Source organism: Metopolophium dirhodum, chromosome 2 (genome assembly GCF_019925205.1).
Source record: "Metopolophium dirhodum isolate CAU chromosome 2, ASM1992520v1, whole genome shotgun sequence".
NCBI lineage: Eukaryota > Metazoa > Arthropoda > Insecta > Hemiptera > Aphididae > Metopolophium > Metopolophium dirhodum.
In genome coordinates this window covers 28,581,549-28,608,267 of record NC_083561.1, presented here as the reverse complement: position 1 = coordinate 28,608,267, position 26,719 = coordinate 28,581,549, and the positions used below count along the sequence as shown (strand labels likewise).

General features: G+C 29.2%; 1 protein-coding gene across 2 annotated transcripts; it reads left to right on the top strand.

The window, feature by feature from the left end:
• The first annotated feature begins 216 nt into the window (after window positions 1–216).
• LOC132939348 (beta-1,3-galactosyltransferase 5-like) lies at window positions 217–26,719 on the top strand. Of its 2 annotated transcripts, none has more exons than XM_061006452.1 (3): window positions 217–620; window positions 20,510–20,573; window positions 21,333–26,719. In XM_061006452.1, the coding sequence occupies exon 3, from the start codon at window positions 21,359–21,361 to the stop codon at window positions 22,409–22,411; it is 1,053 nt and encodes a 350-aa protein (XP_060862435.1). In that variant the 5' UTR covers window positions 217–620; window positions 20,510–20,573; window positions 21,333–21,358; the 3' UTR covers window positions 22,412–26,719. The 2 variants fall into 2 exon arrangements, with proteins under 2 accessions (XP_060862435.1, XP_060862434.1); XM_061006451.1 differs by lacking the exon at window positions 217–620 and adding an exon at window positions 15,587–16,375.

Below are 26,719 nucleotides of genomic sequence, written 5' to 3'. Positions count from 1 at the left end.
TAATAACAATTAAATAATATACGATTGGATCACTGGAACCATAACATTACCAGACTGCAGACGGTGGCGGCGGCCGGACAGTGACTAGCCAGGCGCTACATTTGTCGGTTCGTCTGACGCCTGAAACTTATTATTACTTGCTAGGTATTTAGTTTTATAGTGCGTGCTACGTCTGCAATAATTGCAGTCGCCGGTCACCAGTCACCACTCACCACTAGTCACCAGTCGACATTGGATCGAGTTGGTCGACCGTGTGCCGCGGCCGTGTATGTATATCTGATATCACTTCACGGAACACTGCGTACGTTAATAATCATCATCGTTTGAGAGCGAACCCGTTTTGCGTATTTTATATTTATATACCTACACATTTTATACGCAGGCGTAGGTCGGACGCATTTTGTTTCGTTTGAATTTATTTCAGCGAACGCGTACGACCAGTAAATAACGTTTTACATTTTGCGCATAAATACAATTTCAGTTTTTAATTATGTGTTCACCTATATCGTAGTTGTTCTTTTCGTTTACGCGGTGTTTCCGATTTTAATGTGGCTATATACATAATACCATTTAGGTACTATCGCCTCCTCCAATTGAAGTTAGAATGTGTTGTATATTTAGTAAGTAATTTTTTAATATATTTCGTTTATTGATAAAATCAGACATTATTATACTAAGTATACATTTCAATATGCACGTTATAAACTAGAATACCATTATGCTTATTAGTTATTAACTACTTATTACATACATATATAATAATGATAAATTTATACAATATGATGTATAATGTAGATAATTATTAATTGTATTGGACATTAAAATATAATTTTATCTTGGGTTGTTTTTTTTCAGACTTTGTTTAGTTCATTTTATTTGTTTAGTACCCAGGTACCTATATTATTAATTATTTATTATTAAATATTCAGGATTGTCGATAACGAAAAATGTGCAACCTTATGACTTATTATAACGAATTATTCCATGGTCGGTATAAAATTTTCTCGTATCAAATATTTAAAGGTAACCATTATAATAGTCTTATTATAACAAATTATTACATGGCCAGAATATAATTTTCACGTATCAAATATTCAAACCATCAAACGAAAACATTACTTTTAACACTTGTGGAATAAGTACAAAATAAAATTTTCTGCACACAATTTAACGCCACGAACGCGTTATATGTTGGCGTATCGACGCCATCGACGCTGCAAAAATGTGGACAGATGACTGCAAATTTGCAAAAGTGCTTCGCAAGAACGGAATTTTATTGAATTTTAAAATAAAAAAGGTGGGTAAGTGGATGTCGCTCTGCTGTACATAGGTAACAAGTGGGTCACTGGAATGGATGGTGTTAAATTTAAAATCAAAGATATAATATCATTGTATAAGAAATACGATTCTGTGCGAAAACGATCAGTCAGCCTATGATAATACCAAGTATATTTGATGATATTATTGTGAAAAAAGTAATTTATATATAACCTATTTACGTGGAGCCTAAGAGCCTTGTTTTCAATTTTCAATCCTTAGCTTTAAAATTTGAACATTTTATAAATTTTTAACTACAAAATAATTATTAAATTTTGTTAACATTTGAACTTTAAATGCTTATACAAAAAAATTGTGCCTATGTATTTTTAATATTTTTCAAATGCTATTAGAACGATATATCAGGAGCCTTATTTTCACGCTTTTTTACCCAACAAATAAAATTTTATTGATATTTATAGAAAAAAAAACTAAAAAAATTGAAAACTAACAATGTCCGTAAACAGCTCAAAAAGAGTCAAAATATTTTCAAAATTGTATGGTGTATAGAAAATGAAATTTTAAACATTCAAAAAAATTTTCATGTATCTACAGTTATTCGTTTTTGAATAACAACAAAATAGCAAAATCGTTACATGAGATATCGAGTGAATATCAAATGTAAAAATATGAAATTCAAACGCTCATAAAAATTTAATTTGACTTTCTTGTAGACATTTTTTTTTTTGATAAAGGTAGACAAACTTATGAGTAATCTTATATTACATTTTCAAATTTTAGATTTAAAAATAAAATTTTTATGAATTCTCAATTCAAAATAATTTGCTAATTTTCGTGATTTTTCCGTATTTTGTCAAAATTTGAACTTTAAATGCTTATAAATAAAAATTGTGACTAAGGATTTTCAATATTTTTCATCTGTCTTTGAAACAATAATCTAGGAGCCTTCTATTAAATTTTCAAGCTTTTTTACTCAACAGATAAAATGTAATTGATATTTATAGAAAAAAAAACGGAAATTGACAATGTCCGTAAACAGCTCAAAATAAGTCAAAATATTTGGAAAATGTTATGGTGTATAGAAAATGCAATTATAAACATTCAGTCAAAATGTCATGTCCCTACGGTCATTTGTTTTAGAGTTATACCAAAAACCAAAATCGATTTTCTCGAAAACCGAAAAATTCCCGTTTTTCCTTAATTTTTCTTTTCTTTTTCAGCGTGCTTTTGAAAACTACTGGTAAATTTTTATTTTGACTCCCCAAAGTACCAACTAGATTCACTTTCCTATCAGAAAAGTAACTGTTGAAGAAAATCCAAGCACTTTTACTGTCCTAAAAGGTGATGACAGACACAAACAAATAAAATTTAAAAAAACACACATCATTGTAAAATCAATACATTCATCGTTCCACTCAGAATCTAAAAGTTTTAAAAATGTACATCACTTGCAACCAGGAAAGGTAAACGTTTTTAAATTTTTTCATTTCCTTTTTTGTTTATTGATTTAAAAAATATCGTTTTCGTTTAACGTTTATTGTTTTCAAACAACTTTTTTAAAAAATTTTTTTTATATATATCCTTATAAGTTATAAGTTATAATAGTAACGCACAATACAGAAATTATTTAAAAATCCAAATACTAAAGACGTAAAGTGAAACACTATTTAAGATTTCTCGAGCAAATAGCTAAATAATAAAAACAATACTGAACATACAATTGTATAGAAAATAAAAATATAAAATACATTTAAGAATTAAGATAAAAAATTTGCTTTTACGCATTTAAACAAAAATAAGAAATTGTAAGTACAAAATTAAGATATAACTAATGACCATTGTTGTCAATGATAATTTTTTTAGAGATAAATAATAAAAAAAAAATAAAGATAAAAATACTGATAAAAATAAAATTTACTGTCAATAATATTATTAGTACCTAATCAGAATTATCAATTTTTCGATAAGTAGTAGAAATATTTTTATTTTTATTTTCCGTGGTATTATACTATAATTTATTTTCGTTTTCGTTTTTGATTTCGTTATTATATTTTTTCTGTTTTTGGGATTTTGGGATTATTATTTAACAGTTATATTTTGTTTTGTTTAATTGTTTTCGTTTTTTTTTTTTTTAACGTTTTCCATCCTTGCTTGCGACTGATATTTCTAGAATATAAATAGTAAATATAGTACCGAGTACTGACTATATAGTCTATAACCGTGAGTATACCGTTTTTTTTTATTTCGTTCTTCGGTTTGAGTACAAAACTTGCCCGCTGTGGCACCATCGGTATTAATACATATTATCATATACCCATATGTATATTATAGTGGCACACTGTTACGTCATTATATTGGTGTATACACGATCTTGGAGCCAAGTTTTTTTTTATGGCCCTCATATCGTATCCTATTATCCATTTATCCCTTTATTTATTTTTTCATTTATTATTGTAACGCACACATGGGCCGTTCATTCCTAAAAAAAATGCTCAATATAATTGTTTAACCGAGTTATATATATATATCATATAAGGTCTGCCCCCCCGTGGTCTGTACAACCGTACCCACTATAATGTGGTGATGTGTGCAAAGTACAGTATACACATTATACGCATGTGTGCTACGAAAACGCGTTTAACGACAATTTATAGTTTTATTCTGACGAGTGACGAATTTGTGTCTATATGAATGTAGGTAACTGTAACTTTTACCATAGTAGAACACTATAACTCAATTTGGAAGTATTTCTAGGTAGTACCTAGGTACCTATGGTAATGTGGTATTATACTATTTAGTATTAAAGGAATACACTTTTTAATATTCATACCTAAGATTTTAAAATGTTATACAAGGTTCCTTAAAAGTTTTTATTACTAGAATTAAGTACATTAAGAGCGTGATTAAAGCGTGAGCAAATATTTTTTATGAGCGTCTGGTATTTAAATTTTGACGGAATTGGATATTAATTTAAAAGCAAATAATCGTGGAGACTTGATATTTTCAACAAAATATTTTCATATTAGTAAGAATGTATTGAGTTATTAATTTTAAATGTTGACAAAATTTGATATTTAAACAAAGAATAACGATTTTAATGTATTATATTGTTCAATAATTGTTGTAATTCAAAAACATACGTTGGGCCTTGAAATTGTAATATTAATTTGTTCTTTTCATTTTTATTATCATAGCAAATTTAACGGTAAGAACCTATACTAAGTACAATTATTATACGATTTCCAACGTATCACGAATAATTTGAAAATCAAATAATATAGCATTATAGCTGTCCAAATCCAATAGCTTGATAGTTGAAAACTATAGATATTGCGATATACATGGTCGGATTTGACGGAGGGGTCCAAAATCATAACTCCTTTTAAGTAAATTTAAAAAATTTGAATGAAAGTGATGCACTGAATTTTTTTATCAATTGATCAAATTACAGACGACTGTGTAGGAAAAAAATTAAGAAAAGTACCAAATTTATAAAAATGTATTAATATTTAACAATTTTTATTTAGCTAATTTTGACTACTATTTACTGTGTATGAAATTTGGAAGTATTAAATTAAATTAAACTTTAATTATAATTTATCACTAATATAACAGTGTGAAGGTTTAATTCAAAATTTTAATAAATAAAACGGTATGAGATTAATATTTAGGTACTTATTTTAGATTCTAAGCGGAGCGATGAATGTATATGATTTTAAAATGATGTTTTTTTAAATTTTTTTATTTAATTTTGTATTTTTTTTGTCTGTTATTGCCTTTAAGGGCAGTAATAGTTTTCAAAAGCGCAGGGAAAACCAAAATAAAAATTAAGGAAAAACTGAAATTTTTATGCAAAATCTGTTTTCGACAAAATCGATTTATCAATTTATAAAATGTTCAACTTTTAAAGCCAAGGATTTAAAATTGAAAACAATGTTCCACGTAAATAAGTTATGTATAAAAAAGTATTAAGTAGTAGTACAGTAAGTTGAATTAATTTTTGTCGAAAATATTGCATTTGAAAATGTTATCGTGTGTATAAAATATTAAAATATAATAAAATACGTTAAATGTACCCACGAATAATATTTTTAAATCACAAAATTGTCTACAATACTTATTGTCATAACTCATAAGTAATAACTAATATACATGTGTGTGTTTGAGTTATCTTATAACTAATATACTTAATATACATGTATAATCTTAATAAGTGCACCTATTTATTTTTAAGGAGCAAAAGTTAGCTAATAGTTGTAAAATTTCAAAGTTAGTGTTATATATCGATTTTATATTAATATTATTCTACCTATTATTCTGTTGAAATAAATAAAAATTCAAATACACTATTAATACGAAAAAAAGAAACAATATTTTAACCACATCATTTTTATTTTTTTTTTTGAGCTGAAAGAAGTTTTACACAAAATTGTCTGATGACATATATAAAAAAAAACTTATTTCTGGTGAACCAAAGGATAAGTAGTTTGACGCAAAATGGTCTGAATTAATGGTTATATATATACAAAAAAAATTTATGTTTTTTGAGCCGAAAGATAAGTTTGACGCAAAATGGTCAGAAAATTTAACAATTTTGAACATGAAAAAAATATTAATATATAAAACGCACCATGGTCCTGATCCACTCCGTGATTTTCGTCCTAGGGTCCCGTCGGCACAGTGTCTGCCGCGCCGATGGCCCCTCCGCCGTGGAGTCGCGCACCGCCGGACCCTGAAACATGATCAGTTTCTGCGGGTCAGGCGATGCAGCGACGTCCGTGTTCCCATAGCTTACCTTAGCTCTATCGCTCACCCATCGTGCTCTGAGATCTCCGCCGCCGTCGTCACGAGTCGCCTTCGTGCAAACTGCAGCTGTTGTCGAAGTACCGTCGGGGCGGTATATCGTTGCCCACGTTGGTCTAGCTAGCCGTCGTATGTCGTCGTCGTCGTCGTCCGTCCGTCGCTTCTCTCATGACCTACGCTGCTGGGCCATCGCCGAGCAGCCACAGATGGTCTCGCGTGTCAGAAACCGCGAGCTCGCGACGCCATCGACCACGACCTCGTCTTTCCGCGGGTGGCCGGAAAACGTACAGGGTGACTTACCGCCGTACACCGTAAAGTGCTCTGTCACGTATCAATCCCCCATGTCGCCGCCGTCTTGTCTGGTGTTCTTCGGTCCGAGGAGGAGGGAAGGGTGGACTGCGGCTTCACTCTCCTCGGAAGCATCCGCACAGCATCAGGCGTGTGACCCGCCTCACACCCTTCCACGTGGTGGCCACTATTCGCCTTGCGCGTCCACGTGGAGGTGTGGGGTCCGCTGGTTTCGGTGCTTCCAATTCAGTTATCCTGGCCAGTCCATTTCCGTCCCTCTCTTTGCCCTCGGCCGGTGTCTCTATCATCTGTTCCGGAACTGTAACTGTCTCTGCGTCTCCGCTGGCCATAGCCTCCGATGAGTCTTCGTCGCAGACAGCTTCAACAATCTCACCCAAAAGGGTGTTCACGACGTCATCTGGGTCTTCTTTGTCATTGATATCCTCTGGAACTTCTTTTTCGTCCATAGGCTCTTGATTGTTCTCGTTTTCAATATCTCCTTGATTTTTGTCGTAATCCAAATGTTGCCCTTCGTCGACTTTGACGCAGGCAGCTTCGACTATCTCACCCAAAAGGGTGTTCACGACGTCATCTAAAGCTGGGTCTTTCATGCTGTTGATGTCCTCTGGAACTTGCTCTTCATCGATATGCTTTTGATTTTCGTCGACGAAAAATTCGTCAATAAGACTGTGAATCATCTCCCTCAGGATTGCGTCTATATTGATCTCCGTCGTGGCCATGTTATTTTATTAACAGTGTTTTTTTCCGGTATAGTATGGAACAAGTATCTAATACAGTTGGAGACAAAATTGTAAGTGGGTTATAAAAAACAATTTCGGTCTAAGCAGTCACCGAAAAATACAAACATTGCCCAGACGACGGTTACGACGTCGTTTATTGCTAGCCAGCGTGAGTACGACCGCGTCGTTTATTTAACGGCTTATTTTCCCAAACATCATTATTATCGATACGTACTTATGTCTACGGGTACCTATAATATAATATTATTTTAACGAGGATACGTCTTTCGAATTGTATTGGTGCTCTTCTCATACTTTTAGGTGAAGTCTTTCACATTCACTGGGCGGAATGATGAATGTATCAATTGTTTTACAACGACGTGTGTTTTTTTGAGTACGGGCGTACACGTTTTATAGTAGTTTGGACTTCGAGTTTTTGGCCGATTTCTAATAACATTTGCATTTACTTGGTACTTTTAAAAGGTGTCAATATATTCTTTGTTATCATTGCTGTTTTTTTTGAACCTATCGATTATCTGCAGTTAGTGAACTTGGATGGTTATTAATAATTTCGTGTGGTATTTATTATTTTTCATGTTTAAATATCTTAATTTATAAATCTAAGAAATGGCTCCTATTTTTATAGGTTTGCCGATATTATTTTTTTTCATATCATTATGTCCTTTTGTGCAGCGATCAACAATGTGTATACTAATAGTCCTTTAAGCATTGTTACGCGAACACCCAAAACAATACACCAATAATACCATAATAATTACGCATATAATAATAATATATTATTTATTTAGCAAACAAATAATTACATTACAAGTAAAATAAATTGTAGTGATAACAACTCTCCTTTAAGCTATAACTATAGTGTGTGTTGGTGGGTATAATATAAGTCTGAGTGAAGTACAACACTATATAGTTTTATGCTAAGCGATATTTACAAAAATAAAAATGTTTATCAATCGAAAATATAGTTAAGCCTAATGTTATATTATGTATAATAATTAATTTCTTTCTTTCATATTTAAATTTTAACATAATTTAACATAAATAAAATGTATTAGTTTTTATCTTTAAATATAAAAATACAAAGTTCTTCGTAAATAAACCTTTTTTTTTCTGATAATATTTTCTATACATCTTCAGACTTATAATCTCTAAGTTCTTCGTAAAAATACCTTTTTTTTCTGATATTTATAATACTACAAAGCAGAGATCTGGGGGACCGCCCATCGAATTTTTTCATTGGTAGTCTCTTACGCTAGTTCGAAAAATCGTCAGAGGAGCGACCTCGGGTTTCTGCTTTATAATAAAGTTAGAGATAGTTAGAGATAGCTATTACAATATTGAATATAACATTAGATATCTATTTAGATAATCATTATTTTTCGTAACAAACGCGTACTTGTAAAACTGTATTACAAAAATATTGATCTTCGCCCTTGATTATAATTTAGCTATATATTAATTGTTTTCTTATGTTTAACTTAAAAGTAATTGTTGTTGTTTGTAGTATCCATATGCAATTTTTTCCTGATTATTATTATTATATATTAACCGATTGGGATTTTTTAATAGAGGGGGGGGGGTCAACCTCCCCCCTTACCTACGCCCTTGGATATCATACATAGATCTATAAATTCGTCGATTATCAAACCTCATGTTTGCGTTTGAACAAATTTCCTAATATTTTCACTAATTTGTAATCAGTTATCACTTATCCGTAATGTGACATTAAAATACGTTGTTTATAATATAATGGAATATAATATCGAATAACCAATATATTATAATATATTAACTTCGGTGGCGACGGTCTTCTAACCGTACATTTTTAATCGATACTGGATGGTGACGGTAACGCTGAACTTCTTTTATCTTTAATTTTTATTTTCGTCATTTTTATAAATATATTATGAAAAAAAAAATGACGAAGACCTTCGTTTGTTTGTTCAGAATTGTTTTTCGTATGCAATGATTTATCATTGAATTACAATTTAACACATAAATTACAGTATTACACTAGGTATTAGTTACTTATACTCAATAACGAGGTACACACTACTGCAAAGCGGTTACCTACTTTCCTCCTCTTTATTTAATAAATAATATAATCATGGTGCATTGTTGCTGATTTACTGGTGCGAGGAGGGAATGTTTAATATTATAGAGTTCGCATAGAAAGAAGTATACATCACGAAGGTATATTATACCATATATATTACTATATTATGTACAATATATATGAAACCCGGTCCAGTCAGGATTTTTGTGGGGTGAGTATTTTTTTTTTATGTCAAGTCGAGTCGAGTTCAAAATTCGAGTACTTGAAAAATGTCGTTTACTCAAAAAAGGTCAAGTACTAGACAATCGCCGAGTATTAAATAAAGTCAAGTACTCGACAAATGCCGAGACGCCAAGTATTCAAAAACGATCGAGTACTTAACCAACTCTTTAAAATAGTAAACTATTGAAGCAATACCTAATAAACTATTGTTAATATAATATTATAAAGCATCAACCTTCTTGGTATTCGTAACAGAAATATTTAGGTCTTTCAGTTAATTATAGTTTTAACTTTTAACATATTTTATTTTTCAATAAAATAGTGAAACAAGTACAAAAAAATTTAGTAGAATCGAATCGAGTCGTATTTATTTTTACCGTTTTTAATTTTTATGACAATAAAATCTCGCTTGAGCGTTTAAAAATCAGTCACATCATCCTATTACATTTTAACAGTCGGTAAAAAAAACAGCAAACGAGTGTTGCACTTTGTAGTTTGTATACACAAACAGTTTGAAACATAACTATAGTTATTCATAGATAATATATTATGTAACATTACTATAAGGTATATTGGTATTTGGTTCGCTACTACGCTGTATAAGTAACGGTTATAATATGCTTAAACCCTCGAGGCCTCAAAACAATAACAACACGACTAATAATTATTATTATCGAAAAGTTTCAACATTTTACCTGATACATATATTTTATTTCTTCATTGTACAACTTAACGGGTTTTATTTTTTGTAATTTGCATTTTGAGTTTTACTGCGTTATGGTCGCACATGATTTGATAAACGGCCACGCGATGTCATTCACAATTTTAATCTACACTGCGTGTAAATAAGTAATAAAATAACGGTGATTTCGAATAATTTATTCGGGTTTGATTACTATAATAATAATACGGGAAATATTTATTTAGATGTATCCACTCGTACACAGCCGTAGATTTTTACACCTCCTGTTTATTGTAATTACAGCCTTTAAAGGCCATATTATTATGGCATTGTTTATTTGTTATTACCTAATAAATTTAGTTTAAATAATTCTAAAAATAACGACAAATGTCTTAGATGCAGAACCTTGTTCGATCGGAAAGTGAATTTAGTTGGTGCATTCGGGAGGTCAAATTTTAAAATTCTTAAAAGTTTTCAAGAACGCCTGGAAAAACAACATACAAAATTAAGGAAAAACGGGAATTTTTACGCAAAATCAGTTTTCCACAAAATCGATTTTGGTTTTTGGTGTTACTCTAAAACAAATGAACGTATATACATGGCATTTTCACTGGTTGCTTATATTTGAATTTTCTATACACGATAAAATTTTAAAAATATTTTGGTTTGTTTTGAACTGTTTAGGAACATTTTCAGTTTCCAATTTTATTAGTATTTTTTTCTATAAATATCAATAAAATTTTATTTGTTGGTTAAAAAAGCTTGAAAATTTAATAGAAGGCTCCTGCTAGGTTATTGTTTCAAAGGCAGATAAAAAAAATTAAAATTCCTTAGTCACAGTTTTTATTTATAAGCATTTAGAGTTCAAATCTTGAAAATACGGAAAAATCACGAAAATTAGCAAATTATTTTGAGTTGAGAATTCATAAAAATTTTTCTTTTTAAATCTAAGATTTGAAAATTTAATACAAGATTGTCCATAAATTTGTCTACCTTCATCAAAAAAAAAATGTCTACAAGAAAGTCAAATTAAATTTTTATGAGCGTTTGAAATTCATATTTTTACAACATTTGATATTCACTCGATTTCTCATGTAACGATTTTGCTATTTTGTTGTTATTCAAAAACGAATAACTGTAGATACATGAAAATTTTATTGAATGTTTATATTTTCATTTTCTATAGACCATACAATTTTGAAAATATTTTGACTATTTTTGAGCTGTTTACGGACATTGTTAGTTTTCAATTTTTTTTAGTTTTTTTTCTATAGTTATCAATAAAGTTTTATTTGTTGGGTAAAAAAGCGTGAAAGTTTAATGCAAGGCTCCTGATATATTGTTACAATAGCAGTTAAAAAATATTAAAAACACATAGGCAAAACTTTTTTTTATAAGCATTTATAAGTCAAACTTTGACAAAATTTATCAAATTTAAAATGTAATAATTATTTTGTAGTTAAATATTTATAAAATGTTCAACTTTTATAGCTAAGGATTGAAAATTGAAAACAAGGCTCCACGTAAATAGGTCATATATAAATTACTTTATTCACAATAATATCATCAAATACACTTGGTAATATCATAGGCTGACTGACTGTTTTCGCTCAGAATCGTTTTTCTTATACAATGATAATATATCATTGAATTCAAATTTAACACCATCCATTACAGTGACCCACTTGTAACCTACTGTACAGCAGTGTGACATCCACTTACCTACCTTTTTTAATTGATTTAGGTCTATTTTATTATGAACCTTCTGCTGCACCCGTGCACACACGTCTATGCTAGGTATATAGTTTAAGTATATTGTATATATTATTATATATTATACTAAATTCAAAAAATAATATTGCGCCACTTGTGTGTGTGACCATGGTGGATATATTAAATTCTTAATTCTTTCTAAAATGGTCGGTGTTTCTGTTTTATGTTGGTGTACTTATGTTTTTCTGCGTTGTTTATTTATCATTTATCAATATTTAGTTTTGAATGGAAATTCCTAGAGACCCGAACAAATAAACTAACATTACGAAGTGTTTGTTCTTAAAACCACGTAATATTGTGTTTTAAAAGTATAACCTTTGTCAGTTCATATTTTCATAATTTGCTTGTATAACAATTAAGAATTATATGGACTATTGCAGGACTACGATATTATAATGGATTGAAATCTTTGGTAAGAACTTATTGAAATATTTTAGTGAACCTCAAATTGTGTTTTAGAAAAGTCTGAAGGGTCCTTGAAGGATATATGTAATAATTTTTATACTATCAACATTCAACCAGTGGCGGATCCAAAGGGGGCCCAGGGGCCTTGCCCCCGCAGACCTCTTCAACAGACTCCTCCTTTTACCTGCAGAAATATTTTAAAATGTGTAATGTGATGCATTATAATTAATTACACAATCTATTTATCTATTTTGGAAGCCATTGGGAATGTTATTGGAATGAAAACATTTACAATAGCTGAATTGCTATTTTTAGAACCTATTTCGTTGGTCAAACCTTATCAGTTGTATTCGAGATTCGACGAGAAACAGGAATGCACGATATTATTTTTGTGTCACCGTGAACGATATTAGTATATTACGATATTAAGTATTGTGTTTTCGTTTTTGCTTTCAATTTCGATTTTTTCGAACTTAAAACCATATTGTGTTTTTAATTAATTAACTTTATAATTATGGATTATATTACCAGGGTGAAACAAAAACCAAACTATTATAGGTACCTAATTAACATAAATGATTCCTTATCCAACCATAATAAAATTAATAACATTCCCTTAATAACCATTTCTTTCATATTTTTAAGAACGTCAACTAGAACATTATAATTAAATGTATATTGTATATTGTATTTATGGCTTAGAAGTAATTTTTTAAAAGGACCCCTCCCCCAAAATTAAACCCTGGATGCGCCACTGCATTCAACGTTATTTACTATTTAATTTATATTTTATATTGATTAATCACAATTACATAAACTATAATATTGTAACACTATCTACCCACTAATAAACCAATACAATCGTTTTAAATTTTTAATCATAACAATAAATATACCTAGTATATTTCTTTACTCAACAAGTTAAAAACACTCTAAAAACATCAACAAATCCCATATAGCCATATAGGTTAGGTACCTAACAATAAGTAAAATTTGTTCAAAAATGTAACAAAAAAAAAAGGTGGTCAAATTACCGCTCCCCTGCTTAGTAGGTAGGTGGAGTGGGTCACTGTAATAATGAATGAGTTAAAATAACGTTTAAATTTAATGATATATCAATACATCATTGTTCGTATTCGAAAGATGATTCTGAACGGAGACAGCCCGTCAATCAATATTACCAAATACCTATATTTTATCATGTTATTTTATCATGTTTTTTTGACAAATTGTGTTAAAAATTGTACTTTAAAGGCTTATAAAAAAAAAAAATCGTGCTTATGTGTCTATATTTTTAAACGATTAAAATAATAATTTATGGGGAACCTTGTGTTTAACCTTGTATTTTTCTATCTTTTTTACCGAGCGAATATTTTCTTATCGATATTTATATAAAAAAAAACTAAAATGTCTACATAAAAAGCTCAAAATATACTATGCATAGAAAATGGTAATATAAACATTTGTGATAATTTTATGTATCGGTGGTTATTATTGTTATTGAGTTACATCAAAAAAATAAAACCTATTTTGTCGAAAACTAGTTTTGCGAAAAAATTCCAGTTTTTTCGTGTTTTTTTTTTTTATTTGTATTACTTATACCTACCTACCAATTAGATTTAATTTGCTACAAGACAGAAACTACACCCAATGTTTAAAATCGAAGTATTTTATCTACTATAAGTACCTATACAATTAGCTTACACATATCTAACATTTCCCACCAAAATAAAATCCACAAATGATTGTAAAATCAATGTACCTATTCATAGATGCTGCTCAGAATCTAATAATTATATTACAGAAAATTAAAATAATCAGGATCACTTAAAAGTTACAACACGTTTTCTACTTAGGGAAAAAATAATCACCATCAGTAATGGAGTAATCAGTGTTGCAAAAAATACTATTTTGTAGATAAAGTAGCAATAGATGGGAAAGGGCCCCGCGGGCAGTAAATAAACTCACCCCTTGCGCGCCAACTAATATTATCTTTGTGAAAATTCAAAATGTACACTGCCCCACTTTGCCATATGATAGCTATGCCACTTATTGTATTTAATTATTATTCGAATACCTATTTAAACAATTATTTTGGACAGATTAAAATTTTGTTTTTTGATTGTACATTTTATCAACTCAGATTCGGTATTTTTTATAAAGTTTTTGCTAATTTCAAATATCAGTAAAAAATATCAGCATTGATTGAGGATTTCGACAGACGAGAATTACTCACAAAATAGTAGTCGTCAATAATTATTATAATAAATAATTGTAAGATCCGTTACGCTGGCATCCGCATTTTTGAAATTTAACTTAAAAAACACACCTGTAAATATTACACAATTTCAAAATTTGTATACCCCTCTCCACTATTATTTGTTAAATTCATGATTAATACAGTGGCGGATACAATAGAGGGGGAAGGGGAGTTCGCCACCCCCTTGGGCTGTCTTTTTAACATTATTTTTTAATAAGATATTTAGCTAAACAAAGATACAATTTAATTTTTGAAAATTCGTCTTCCCCTTGGGTGACTTCTGGATCCGCTACCGGTTTAATATTGCGGTTGTCGGTATCACGTCCGTCAGCACTCTTATTCTTTTTTATGGTAAATGGTAAATTACCCCCACCCACGCAACGGCTGTTTTCAACGTAGTAAGACATTATCATCCGTTACATTTTTTAATGTAAACAATTTCTCCATTTATATTTTTTCAAAATTTATTTTAAATTTATATTTTTTGTCCAATGTCTAATTTTGTCTTTTTGTGTAAATAATATTGCAATGGGTCTTATAATATATTGTAATTATTATAATACATGTTTTAAACATTACTTATTAGTTATTATTATTTTTATTATTAGTCAGTGATATTAATAGCGTCATTTTATACAAACATTTTGTTGTTGATCGTTTATGTTTTAACAACAATTTCAAATATCTTATATTAAAACAGAAAATCCAAAATAAACATGATTAATTAGGTATTAATAGTGAAAAAAATTAATGGAAATAATTGGGTAATCTATTTACCATAGATAAATTTAGCAAAGGCGGGAAAATGTGTCACCACAAATGCCTTGAGTAGTGGCAGCACTGACTACTGTTGGACGGGAAGTAGTTTCGACCGTCGGTTGGCGATAGTGACGCGCGCGATTTGAACTCGTCCGGCCGTTGTGCCTTGACCGCGCCGCCGAACGACCGCCGCAAAATTACACAGACGACAGACACCACACCGTACCAGTACCGCGACCACTTCCGTACCGGTACACACGCGCACACCGACACGGCGACACCGGTTACCGAATGGCGAATACCAACTCGCGCCACCCACCGGCCACCACCGCTACCACCCCCCCGACGAAACTACAAACCATCCCCTCCACAGACTGCGCACCGAGCCGTCGGTACCACCCCGCCCCGCATCGCATTGCGATACTCCGTGACGGGTTATCGTTATGCTCGGGCGGCATTGGCAGTTTATTATTTCCATTGTCGGTTCCTAATTCTTATAAGTTATTATCGCCATCGTTCATCCGTTTCTGTTATCGAAATATGAACCGGAATCAATGCTGTCGGTTAAAAATAGTCCGGTTCGAAAAAACAGCCGTTCGCGTCATCGGCTAATCCAGCGGGAAATGTCTCGATATCCCGTCGAACGTCATCGTTATCATCTCGGCAGTCGTCGTATTCATCGCATCGCCGATCGTTTGATCTGCGGCCGTTTAGCATCGCCGCCGTCCGCCGCTAAATATTATATTACCGCACGCCGACGACGGCCGTTACCACCACCACCGCCGCCGTCGTCGCCACTGACGCGGTCGTAGTCACTAGTCACTGCTCAGTGCTCACTACTCACTAGTCGTAGTCCGTGGTGCGACGCCGGTGCTGAGCTATTTGTTCGCGTGTGCCGCAGACCCGCTGCAATAGTTTGTTCCGTAATTCCGTTGCGTGGCGGGCGAAGGGCTTGCGGGTACGTGCGTCGCGACATCGGGGCCGGTTGACGACAAGACGTGTGCGAAAAAATAATTTACCGACGCGCTGTGCATCGAATTGTCGTCGTGTCCAATATCACCATGACCACCACCACTAGTCCTCGGACGGTAAGCAGTGCTGCGTGCGACGTGGTGACATACGCCGGTCGACGCCACGTAGGACATGACTATTTCGACCCCCATCCCCTACCCCCCGTAATGTAGTCGCTATCGTGCGGATTATTTCTGTAGGTGTTTTTATCTCTTAAAAGTTGTTTTCAATAATTATTGACTAGTCGTTATAGGTGTGCGCCGAGGATGAGTGTACCGAAGGACATGATGATTCCGGAAGTCCTCGGTTGCGCGTCACTCGAACCCTCCCCCAGAGTAGAAATCTCGCAGACCCGCAAAAACATGTCATTTCCGGTCTGACCACAATCTGTAAGACCGGAAAACATCGGTTGTCTGTACCGTCGCTGCTTCACCGTTGGTTTCGAAAAATTCACTTCAAAACGATCGTGTACATTTTCGTAACGTTTTTCGTTTATTTTAACGCAACTTTCCTAAGGCTATGATGTTCGAATTAATCCAAAATCTCGTCCCAATTCTCTAGCTGGCTCTTTCGGTTGACGAGCAACCTAGAATTCCTGATTTTTCGTTGCTAACCTTCACCGTGAAAACACTCAGCAAAGTTGAATAATTTGTAGTTAATTTTAACTTTTTGGCATCTAGCTATCTATTCAGCGTAGCATAGAGTAACCCAATTTAACTGTAATAAGTGTTCCTTTTCACTTAGAAAGTTAATGTTTTTTTTCGCGAGATTAGTTAGTTATATCATTTGATGGTAGACACATTCATCATTTACTACATGGATTCCCTAATTTTATAATGCCAATTATATTATTATAGTAGATGATTTTTATTTTATTATAAAAGACAATATTGGGTATTATTGTTTTATAGAATTTAGATATGCTAACTAAATGTTATCAAGTTTTGTTATTGTTTTCTTTGTTGGCTTATCATAAACAACTAGTCTTTTAATTTTGGAATCTTGATTGGCTATTAATATCCAAGTGTAGGTTACAGGTGCAATATTCATTAGGCTTTTAAGGGTTTTCTTCACTACAAAATTTAGAACAACTCTATTATACCTTTACATAATTATATAAAAAACATGTGTGCATATTATTAAATTCATACCTAGGTATATTTTAAAGTGCCTAACTTTCAATTTTAATATTTTTAAACACCTAAACAGCCCAAAACTACTTACACTTCCCAAATCTCATTGTACTAAATTTTATTTAAAAATAATTTACGGTATTCTTCATTAGGTACCTATTTGTAAATGGTATTAAAAAAGAAATTATTTAGGCATATCATTTATATTTTTTATTGATAGGTATTTAATTTGCTCACCATGGGGAGTGTTGAAAAGGTTACCTATTACCATGGGCAGATAGTCATTTTTTTGCTACAGGGAAAATGTTTAAAAGCCGATTTAAAAGTCCATATATATTTTATTAGTTAAAGCAATATTGTTACCAATTTATACATTAGTTTTATAAATGCTATTTGCAACTACAGTCAAACTAATAATTTTTGCTTATAGGATAGAATTAATGTTTTATTTTATCTGTACAAAATATTTAATCATAAAATAATTTACTTTTTCTTGTAGGTATATTATGTTTGTTAAAAATAATTAATGTGCGTAAAGCATATTTTTATAATTTTGTATAGGTAGGATTTTTAGATCATATTAGCATCATATCTCGCTTTTTTGAGAATAAAAATATGGATCTTAGTGACAGTAATTATTAGGTACCTTCTTAATTATTGTAATATGAAAAGGTGTACATAAATATTAAACCTACAGTTATATATATTTATTAAATATTTAGATCATTGAGACCATAATGTTAAACACTTATGAATTTTGCAAACTTTTTAGATTCCTTGCCACTGTTTATTAATGATACCTACTTGCAGCCAAACTCAATATATTATACAAATAAAATGTTATGTAGTACCTAGATGCAGTATACAGTTAATAAAATGGTTATCTTCTTAAAACTAAAACTAAATCTTAATTTATTTTATTAATATATTACAATGTTGCTTTATGAAGCGGGCAGTTTTAGATTAACTATGAATCATATGTTATATTTAATGTATAAATGTTTAATTTTAATTTGTTGGTATTTTTATACCGGATACATTTTAATATAATGATATTTTAAATGTTTGTTTTAGTCAGATACGTACTGTATGTTAGTATTTTAAGTTCTTATATAATAATTAAAATATTAATTTTTATGAATATCTACCTACTTATATTATTTATTATGTGTCTGTTGGTATAAATTATAAATTCTGATATCCTTGTATTTTGTCCTTGAAACAAAATAATCATGGGTATAGCGGCTTAGAAAACTAAGTCATCAATATTGCAAAGGACTTTATGGCGACATCATATAGACATTATTTCAACCCTATTCTTTAGCGCATAAATTATTGTGGTTAAATATAAATAATGATAATACCCTCGATAATACCTACCTATTTCAATCGATTTTAAAATGTCAGTTTTTGAATTGTAAATTGACTATTGCCTTATTTTAAAAACTACATGTTGACAGGTATGGCAATATATTAAGTGTAATGGCTATATTAATAATAACTATAGAACATTAATAGGTTATAAGAATTTAATAATTCTATTAAGTGTGTGCATAGAAATGTCTTTCTTTAGGCCTTTCATAATACAAAACAAAGTTTATTTTTGAATTCTCCCTATAAATTTATATTGTAGTACTTTGGTAAATTATTTTGGTAGGTACTAAGTAAGTTTCAACATATCTCTATATAATATTTACTTGTGATTTTTATTTTAGATACAATTATGCACTACCTCAACACATTAGAGTAGATTCAATTAGACAAGTATTGAAATGGTAATTCTTTTTGCTTGAATTAACCATTTATTTTATGACTTTAACATTTTAATTTTTTATCTAAATTTGTGTCATGTATAGACGAGATACCGCGAGATACATAGAACACGTGTTCTGTTGATATTAAGATAATCATTTACATTATACCCCCCAGTTATACCTTGGTTAAAAATAATTTTATTCACATTGATTTCTAGGACATACATTTTGGCTATTGCTAATTAAATTCTGTTGGAGGAGGTGGTACCTATTCCCTCTATTTACATTATGGTCATCAATTATTTATATCCATTTCTACCTAATTAGAATTCTATAACATAGTTGATTTATCATAAAATTGTTTATAGTCATCAGGGTCATGCAATAGTATTTTTTAATTGATAAACACATCACGATGATAGTTATAACTGACAAACATTTCTGAATAAGTTATTTTATAAATTATGTTTTATTTAAATACCAGGCAATTTAGATAGTTTTAATATGTTGTATATACAACAGTGATATTATACAGTTAATATACAGTGATTCCTAAGATTTGTAAATAAATGTAATAACCTACCTAATATTAATTTGGTTTCAAATTATTTGATATGGACAATGAGCATGCGGTATTATAAAATAGCTAGATTTATTTATTTATTTAATACATTAATTATAAGATTGTATTATTTACAAAATTAATTAAACCACTTATTACATAGATTGATGAATACCATACATAGGTATGAATTTCAATTTGAAAATATTTTAAACAATTTAAAAATAGTTTTATACAATTTGAGAAGGTACCTATAGAGTTTAGGTTTAAAATACATTTTTAAAAAAGTATTTATAATACATAGGTATTTGCATAGAATATACATTGGCTCATTGAACCAGAACATTATATTATTAAAAAAAAATATATTAAATAATAGTCTGGCCAAGTTAAAAGTATTAGTTGTGATGAATTAAATTAAATAGGCTTAAAGAAGTTAGTTGGTGAAAGTAATTTAAAACTAGATATGGAACAGTAGTCATTCTGAAAACTATTCAATGACACTAACCATGACATAAATCATGCTCATGTACCATCACAAAACAGTACCTACAAAAAATAAAGATATAATCAGTATTAAATAGCATTGTGTTTTGATGATTATTTTGATACTGGTTTCATAGTCTGAAATAATTTTACTTTTATCTATTATTGTTTGTTTGGAGAATAATATGTATAACATATATTACCTACCTTATTTACCAACAAACTTGCTCCATACCTTATAATTTATGAATCTAATGTATGCTTTTTATTTTTTAGGTCCTAGATCAATAATACTGTGAATATCTGAAGACTACCTATTGAAAAATTATAACTGAGTGATGTAAGTATAACAATTTATTTGCAGTAATAATGTAGATGACCTGATAAAAATTTTGTGATTTTAAAAAAATTAATAAAATATAATTAATTTGGTATTTTAAATTCTGAGCAAAGCTATGGAATTTAATGGTTTTACAATATGTTTTTTTTTTTTTAATAGTAAAAACATTTTGAATTTTATTTTTTAGTGTGGTTTCTGGAAGTAAATACTACTATTTATAGATCTAGTTGTTACTTTCGGTGAACTCAAAAGTTAATAACAATAATATTTAATATAAATATATACTATTATATTAATTAAACCTACTCATTACAAACAAAAATATATATACCTATGTAATGAAATATACTTAGTAATATAGGCAATCCACTGAGATTATTTTTTTTATGCAGTGATTGAGTTAAAATTGAACACATACATGACCTCTCAATGACCAAGGTACACTAAAAGTTACCTACCTACTATATAACAATGAGCAGGTTACCCGGGTTTTTTTTTTAAAAATTAATTAATTTTTATTTAAGGCATATTTTAGGTATTTTTCATATATACATTTTTTGGAGAATAATGGAAGTATCTAATAATTTAAATTAATGTTGCTATTGACTTACTATGAATACTATGTACCTACCTACATTACTTTGGTTTTCTTTTCATCTGTACAATTCGTTTTTTGTAAATGTTTATATATTTTAATTAAAATTTAATTGTTAAATTAAATATTAATTAATATTAATATTAAATTATTTTATGTTTCAGAACAGTCAACAGTTATAAGAAATGCCATGATAGGACGATTGTATTCTTTAATTTTATCGCTTGGCAGCCTTACATTAATCACATTTTGTTTGTGGTCAGTATGGAGCAAGATAGCCAATGTCGACGAATCACATGTAGGCCATGTCGAATATCGTATACTTACAATAGAAAATGTTACTTCAAAACCATTCGAGTTACATTCTTTGGCCGATACAGACCTTCACTCCTTAATCGATTTGCCATCTTTCAATTTCAATATAAACCAAAAGGTATGCAACAACAACACTAAATTGATAATGGCTTTAGTTCATACTGCGCCTGGACATTATGCCAAACGTCAGGCTATAAGAGAGACATGGGCAAAGATGATACCTACATTATTTTTTATGGGTCTCCCAGATTCAAACATTACTCAAAACAATGTTGTCTCAGAAAATAAAATATACAGTGATATTGTCCAAGGCGACTTTATAGATTGTTACCGTAATTTAACTTATAAACATGTGATGGTACTAAAATGGACTTTGTACTATTGTCCTTGTGCCAGGTATTTGCTCAAAACTGATGATGATACATTGGTTAATGCACCATATTTATTGGAAATACTCAATCATAGATTATCACCTTTAGGAGCACGAAATTTGCTTATGTGCCAACTCATGTTTTCAAGTATGGTGAAACGTTCATATCGATCTAAATGGAGAGTTTCATATTCAGAATATCCAAATCGTTGGTATCCAATTTATTGTAGAGGCTGGGCGATAGTGTATTCGCCAGATGTAATTTATAAACTATACACAGAAGCACAAGTGTCTCCATATTTTTGGATTGACGATGTTCACATAACTGGTACAATAGCTGATAAACAAAATATAACTCAAACAGATTTAGGAACATTAGCAGTTGATGAATCTGATGTGCTGGGCGATAAAAATATTAGTCGCAAGTTTTTATTTTGCTTACTAACTAAAGCAGATCAGTCAATGAGAAAATTTTGGAAAACTCTTTTACAACCAAATGATACTGTTGTTTCATCTTCAACTAACCTTGGGCTGGACGAAAATGTTGGTAATAAATAATAACTAAACAAATATGAGTAATACATAATAATTTTTTAGAAGATTGAACAATGAATTGTGATAAAGTAGCCTGTAAACAAGTTATTTGTTATTATTTTATTTTTATTTTAGGAAGTTATATGAGTAGGTATTTTTAAATAAGGCTGATATTAAAATTGAGAGTTATAAAACAATGTGTATGTATAAATTATAATATAATTTTATTTTAGATACTTAGGTACCTAATTATATAGTGTGAACTGTGAAGCGCTACAAATTATCTTTAAGGGATGTTTAATATAAAACGTTTCAAGTGATATATTTATAGACATTGATGTATACTAATACAATATATTATATAGTATAACTTTCATTTATAATGATATACTAATTAATTACATACATTTTAATTAACCATATAGTTTGTAAAGTGTACATATATAATTACTAATGTATTGTTATATTTTATTTTATTTTAATTATTAATATCCCTTAATCATTTTAAAAGTGTTAAAACCATGTGTACCTATTAAATAATAAAATAAATATAGTATTAACAATACATAGATTCTGTTTACTTATAGTTTAAAAATAAGAAATTTAATTTGATGAAGTACATAGATATTTGTGAAAAGAAGTGAATATAAAAGATACATCATGAAATCATTGGTTCAAACAAACACTGTAATGGCAGTGTAAAACAAAATAGTAAAATTTTCATGATTTTAAATTATTATTAGAATGTAGTTAAACAAACTTTTAACAATAATTTCTGTTCTTCAACCACAAATTTTCAAATGTTATCAATTAAATATTTATATGTAATATAAATAAAATAGCCAATTGAATTTTATAATTTTAATTTTAATCTTATGAAAGCTGGTGAATTAGTATAAATTATGTCCAAAGATGGGACAGCATTTCGCCATTACTCAAATTCGCCAATAGTAGGTACTAGCGGTTTCTTTAATTAATTAATATTATATTCCTACCCAAAATCATAAGTTTGAATCACTTGAAATATTTTAATATTTAACATCTCTAGCAAGCTAAATAATGTGTTATGTAGGTAATCGTTTTAGTGATAATTTTTGTTTTTCAGTTATAAGCAAATAAAATGTATTTCATTTTGATTATTAAATTGTTTGCATTCCAAGAAAATGTGTACCTCAAAGTAAACTTTTGTTTTGTATTACCTTCTATATGAAAATGTTCTGGCTTCAGCTTATTTTCCCACATGTAATTGTAAATCATAAACCTTATACTACTAGACAAGAACTGTATAACAACAGCATTATGAGTGGCGTAACAACATTTCGCTGTGATGTAGCCTGTCTTAACAACAAAATACAATAATATAAATATCTACTACCTCGCACTACCATCATATTGAGTAATCTAGTAATAAAATAGTGTCCTCTATGTTGTTATGCTTTCCAAACGCATTGCTTGTCTAGTAGTATGAAGTCTATGTTGTAAATCATAGTTCAAATGTTATTGATGAAACTCAAATACTGAGATAAAATTATATCACAAATTATTTTAATAATTCCTGATATCATATTATTATAACCCAATAAATAAAGGGATAAAACTAAGAGAACTAAATAATTAGCTGTGGTAGACTTCTTTAATTTTAGGAATGATCGTAACCATTCATTGTATCCTAACATCCATATAAGTATCCTAAATTTTAATATAATTTCTTTAAATCTGTTTTCAAATGAATCTTTTTCTTGATTTTATTTTTATGTATGCTAATATAATTTTGAATACAGTCTGAAAAGCAAGGATTAAAGACTAATTACTACAATTTTAATTGTTATCACTGTGCTTAGCTTTAACTATTTTAACATAACTTTTGGAGGTATATGTTCTATAGATATGATTGTATGATTGTGAAACTTAAACTCAATAGCAGATGATTAAATAAATTGAGCCTAGTAATTATGCAACACCAATCTGCCACAAATAAGTTAATTTATGTTTTTTTATTTTAAATTGCTAAAATGTCATTCTTGATTTTCTTTAACTTGGAATAATATAAAGTTTGAATAAAAAAGCTTTTGATATTGTAATGAATTTTTTACAAATTTAATACCCAGAACTTTTTGGTCATAATATGTCCTTATATTATATTTTACAAACATTTATGTATAAATTAAACAAAACTAAATTAACCAATAATTTATATTGTTCTTAACTTAATATTAATAATTTGTATTAAATTTGTTTTAATCCTTGCTTTTTTGGTGCATACTTGTTCCTAATATAAGTATTAATTTTACAATTTAAATGTATTGTTGAGACTTATAATCATTATAATAAAGTATCTAAATAAAAAAAAAAAAAATTAATGTTTGAAGTTGATGTCAAAAGAAGATCTCATGAGATGTACTTAAATTGAGTTTAATGTTTCAACGTAAGTTATAAATTGTTTTTGTGTTTAATTTGTATACTCTTAATACAATTTTAAGTTAGATATTTCTCATAAATTCAATATTTTTCTTTTATGGTGGTTATTTAAAATTAACTATACAAATTCACATGTTGAATAATGTTCTATTAAAATACTTCATTTAGTTAAAAAAACATTAAATTGGTTCGTTTCAAGTCTTAAGTTGTAATAATAAGGCATATCTAATTTAATAGTTGAAACTAGGATACTTTGTTTTCTTCATGTATGTTTGAACATTGTATTTACTATTTACTTCAATTAAAGTAAATTCTGAAGAATTTTCTGTGTTTAAATGTTTGTGTTATAAACCAGAATTTTGTTGAAAATGGTTATTTTTTATTTAGTGAGATGCCTAATTTACTAAAATATGTGTCATTGATAAAACATGTTTTTAATAAAATTATGTACTTAAACTTTTGTTTTGTATATGTAATTAACTATTAAAAATTGTTAATGTTAAGAACATAATTTTAATTAGTATATACTATATATCAAATACCAAAAATTGTTAATTATAATTTTTTAAAAAAAATATATATATAAATTAGATTTTTTTTATTGAATTGGTGCCAAATTTTAGAACTTAGTGTCAAAAAATGTCAGTTATAATTTGTTGCTCAATTGTCACAGTAATTATTATTTAAGTATTCACCTTAACTATTATTTGTAACAGTTATAAGTTTCTTATTATCTGTTTCATATATTTTTTTTTTGTTATTTATATTTCATGAAATATGTATTAGGGACCAATAATTTGTCTTATCACCGACAGATAAAGAATCTGGTATACATAAATGAACAAGTGACTCGAAAGAGTTCAATAAAATTATATTTCAAAAGTGTTGTTAAAGATACACAGATATAATATTAGGTGCTCTTCAAAAAATTAATTTTCTAAAATGAAATTTCAAAAAAAAATTATGAAGTTTGTTTTAAAAAAATTTAAAGTTGAATTACATTAGTTGTATATTGTGTTTATATATTTTACTTATGTACAACATACTTATATTTGTTTGCAACACATTCCTTAAAATATATTTTGAATGCCTAATACTATGTCGGTAATGAAATACTGTTTATAATCACTGATAATACATATTATTAATTGATTTGAGTTTTTGATTCTGGCGTTTTTATTTAATGTTTATTTTATTGAAAACAAAGTTGTTATTATAATTTTTAAGAATCCTTGTTTTATTTGAAATAAAACGATTTTGATTTTGTTTGTTTGAAATAATTATTGAATTCGTCCGTAACCTGCAATTATCACAATGATCATCTTATTTCTTTAAATCCTATATAATACATTTATTTTATACTTAATAGTTTGGGGATAAATCGGGTAGTTTTAAATTCTGCTTTTAAATCTCATTATTATACAGAATGATTCACCAAGCATCCTTTTTATTCAATAGTAGTATGTAGATTTTGAGTTATTTAACATTTTGTTCTAAGAATAATAGATCAATTATGATGGATTAAAATATATGAAATGTTACGGCGACTTAACAATTTTAGTAATTAATATTCATTTATCAACATTTATAATTTGTAAAAATAATCCAAGTATTGTGTCAGTCTGGCCCACCCGGCTATCCGGTGATGAATGAGCATTTTAAAAAACATGCTTAGATTTTTGATGAGCCAACAATATCTGGATCCTTTAACTTGTCTGTTCATTGAATAAGTCATTCAATTTATTATCAAAGATAGAGTTATTGTCATTTATTGATATGTTAGGACGTTTCAGCAATGAATTAAAAAAAGTAGATATTATTTTAATAATAATTCATAAATTATTTAATTTGACTTTTGTTATTTATGTTAATTGTTAATTGAATATTTTTCACAATAAAGCATATTATTTTCTA

Coding starts and splice junctions, on each gene's coding strand:
- LOC132939348 (XM_061006452.1), top strand. CDS start 21,359: ATGATAGGACGATTGTATTCTTTAATTTTATCGCTTGGCAGCCTTACA.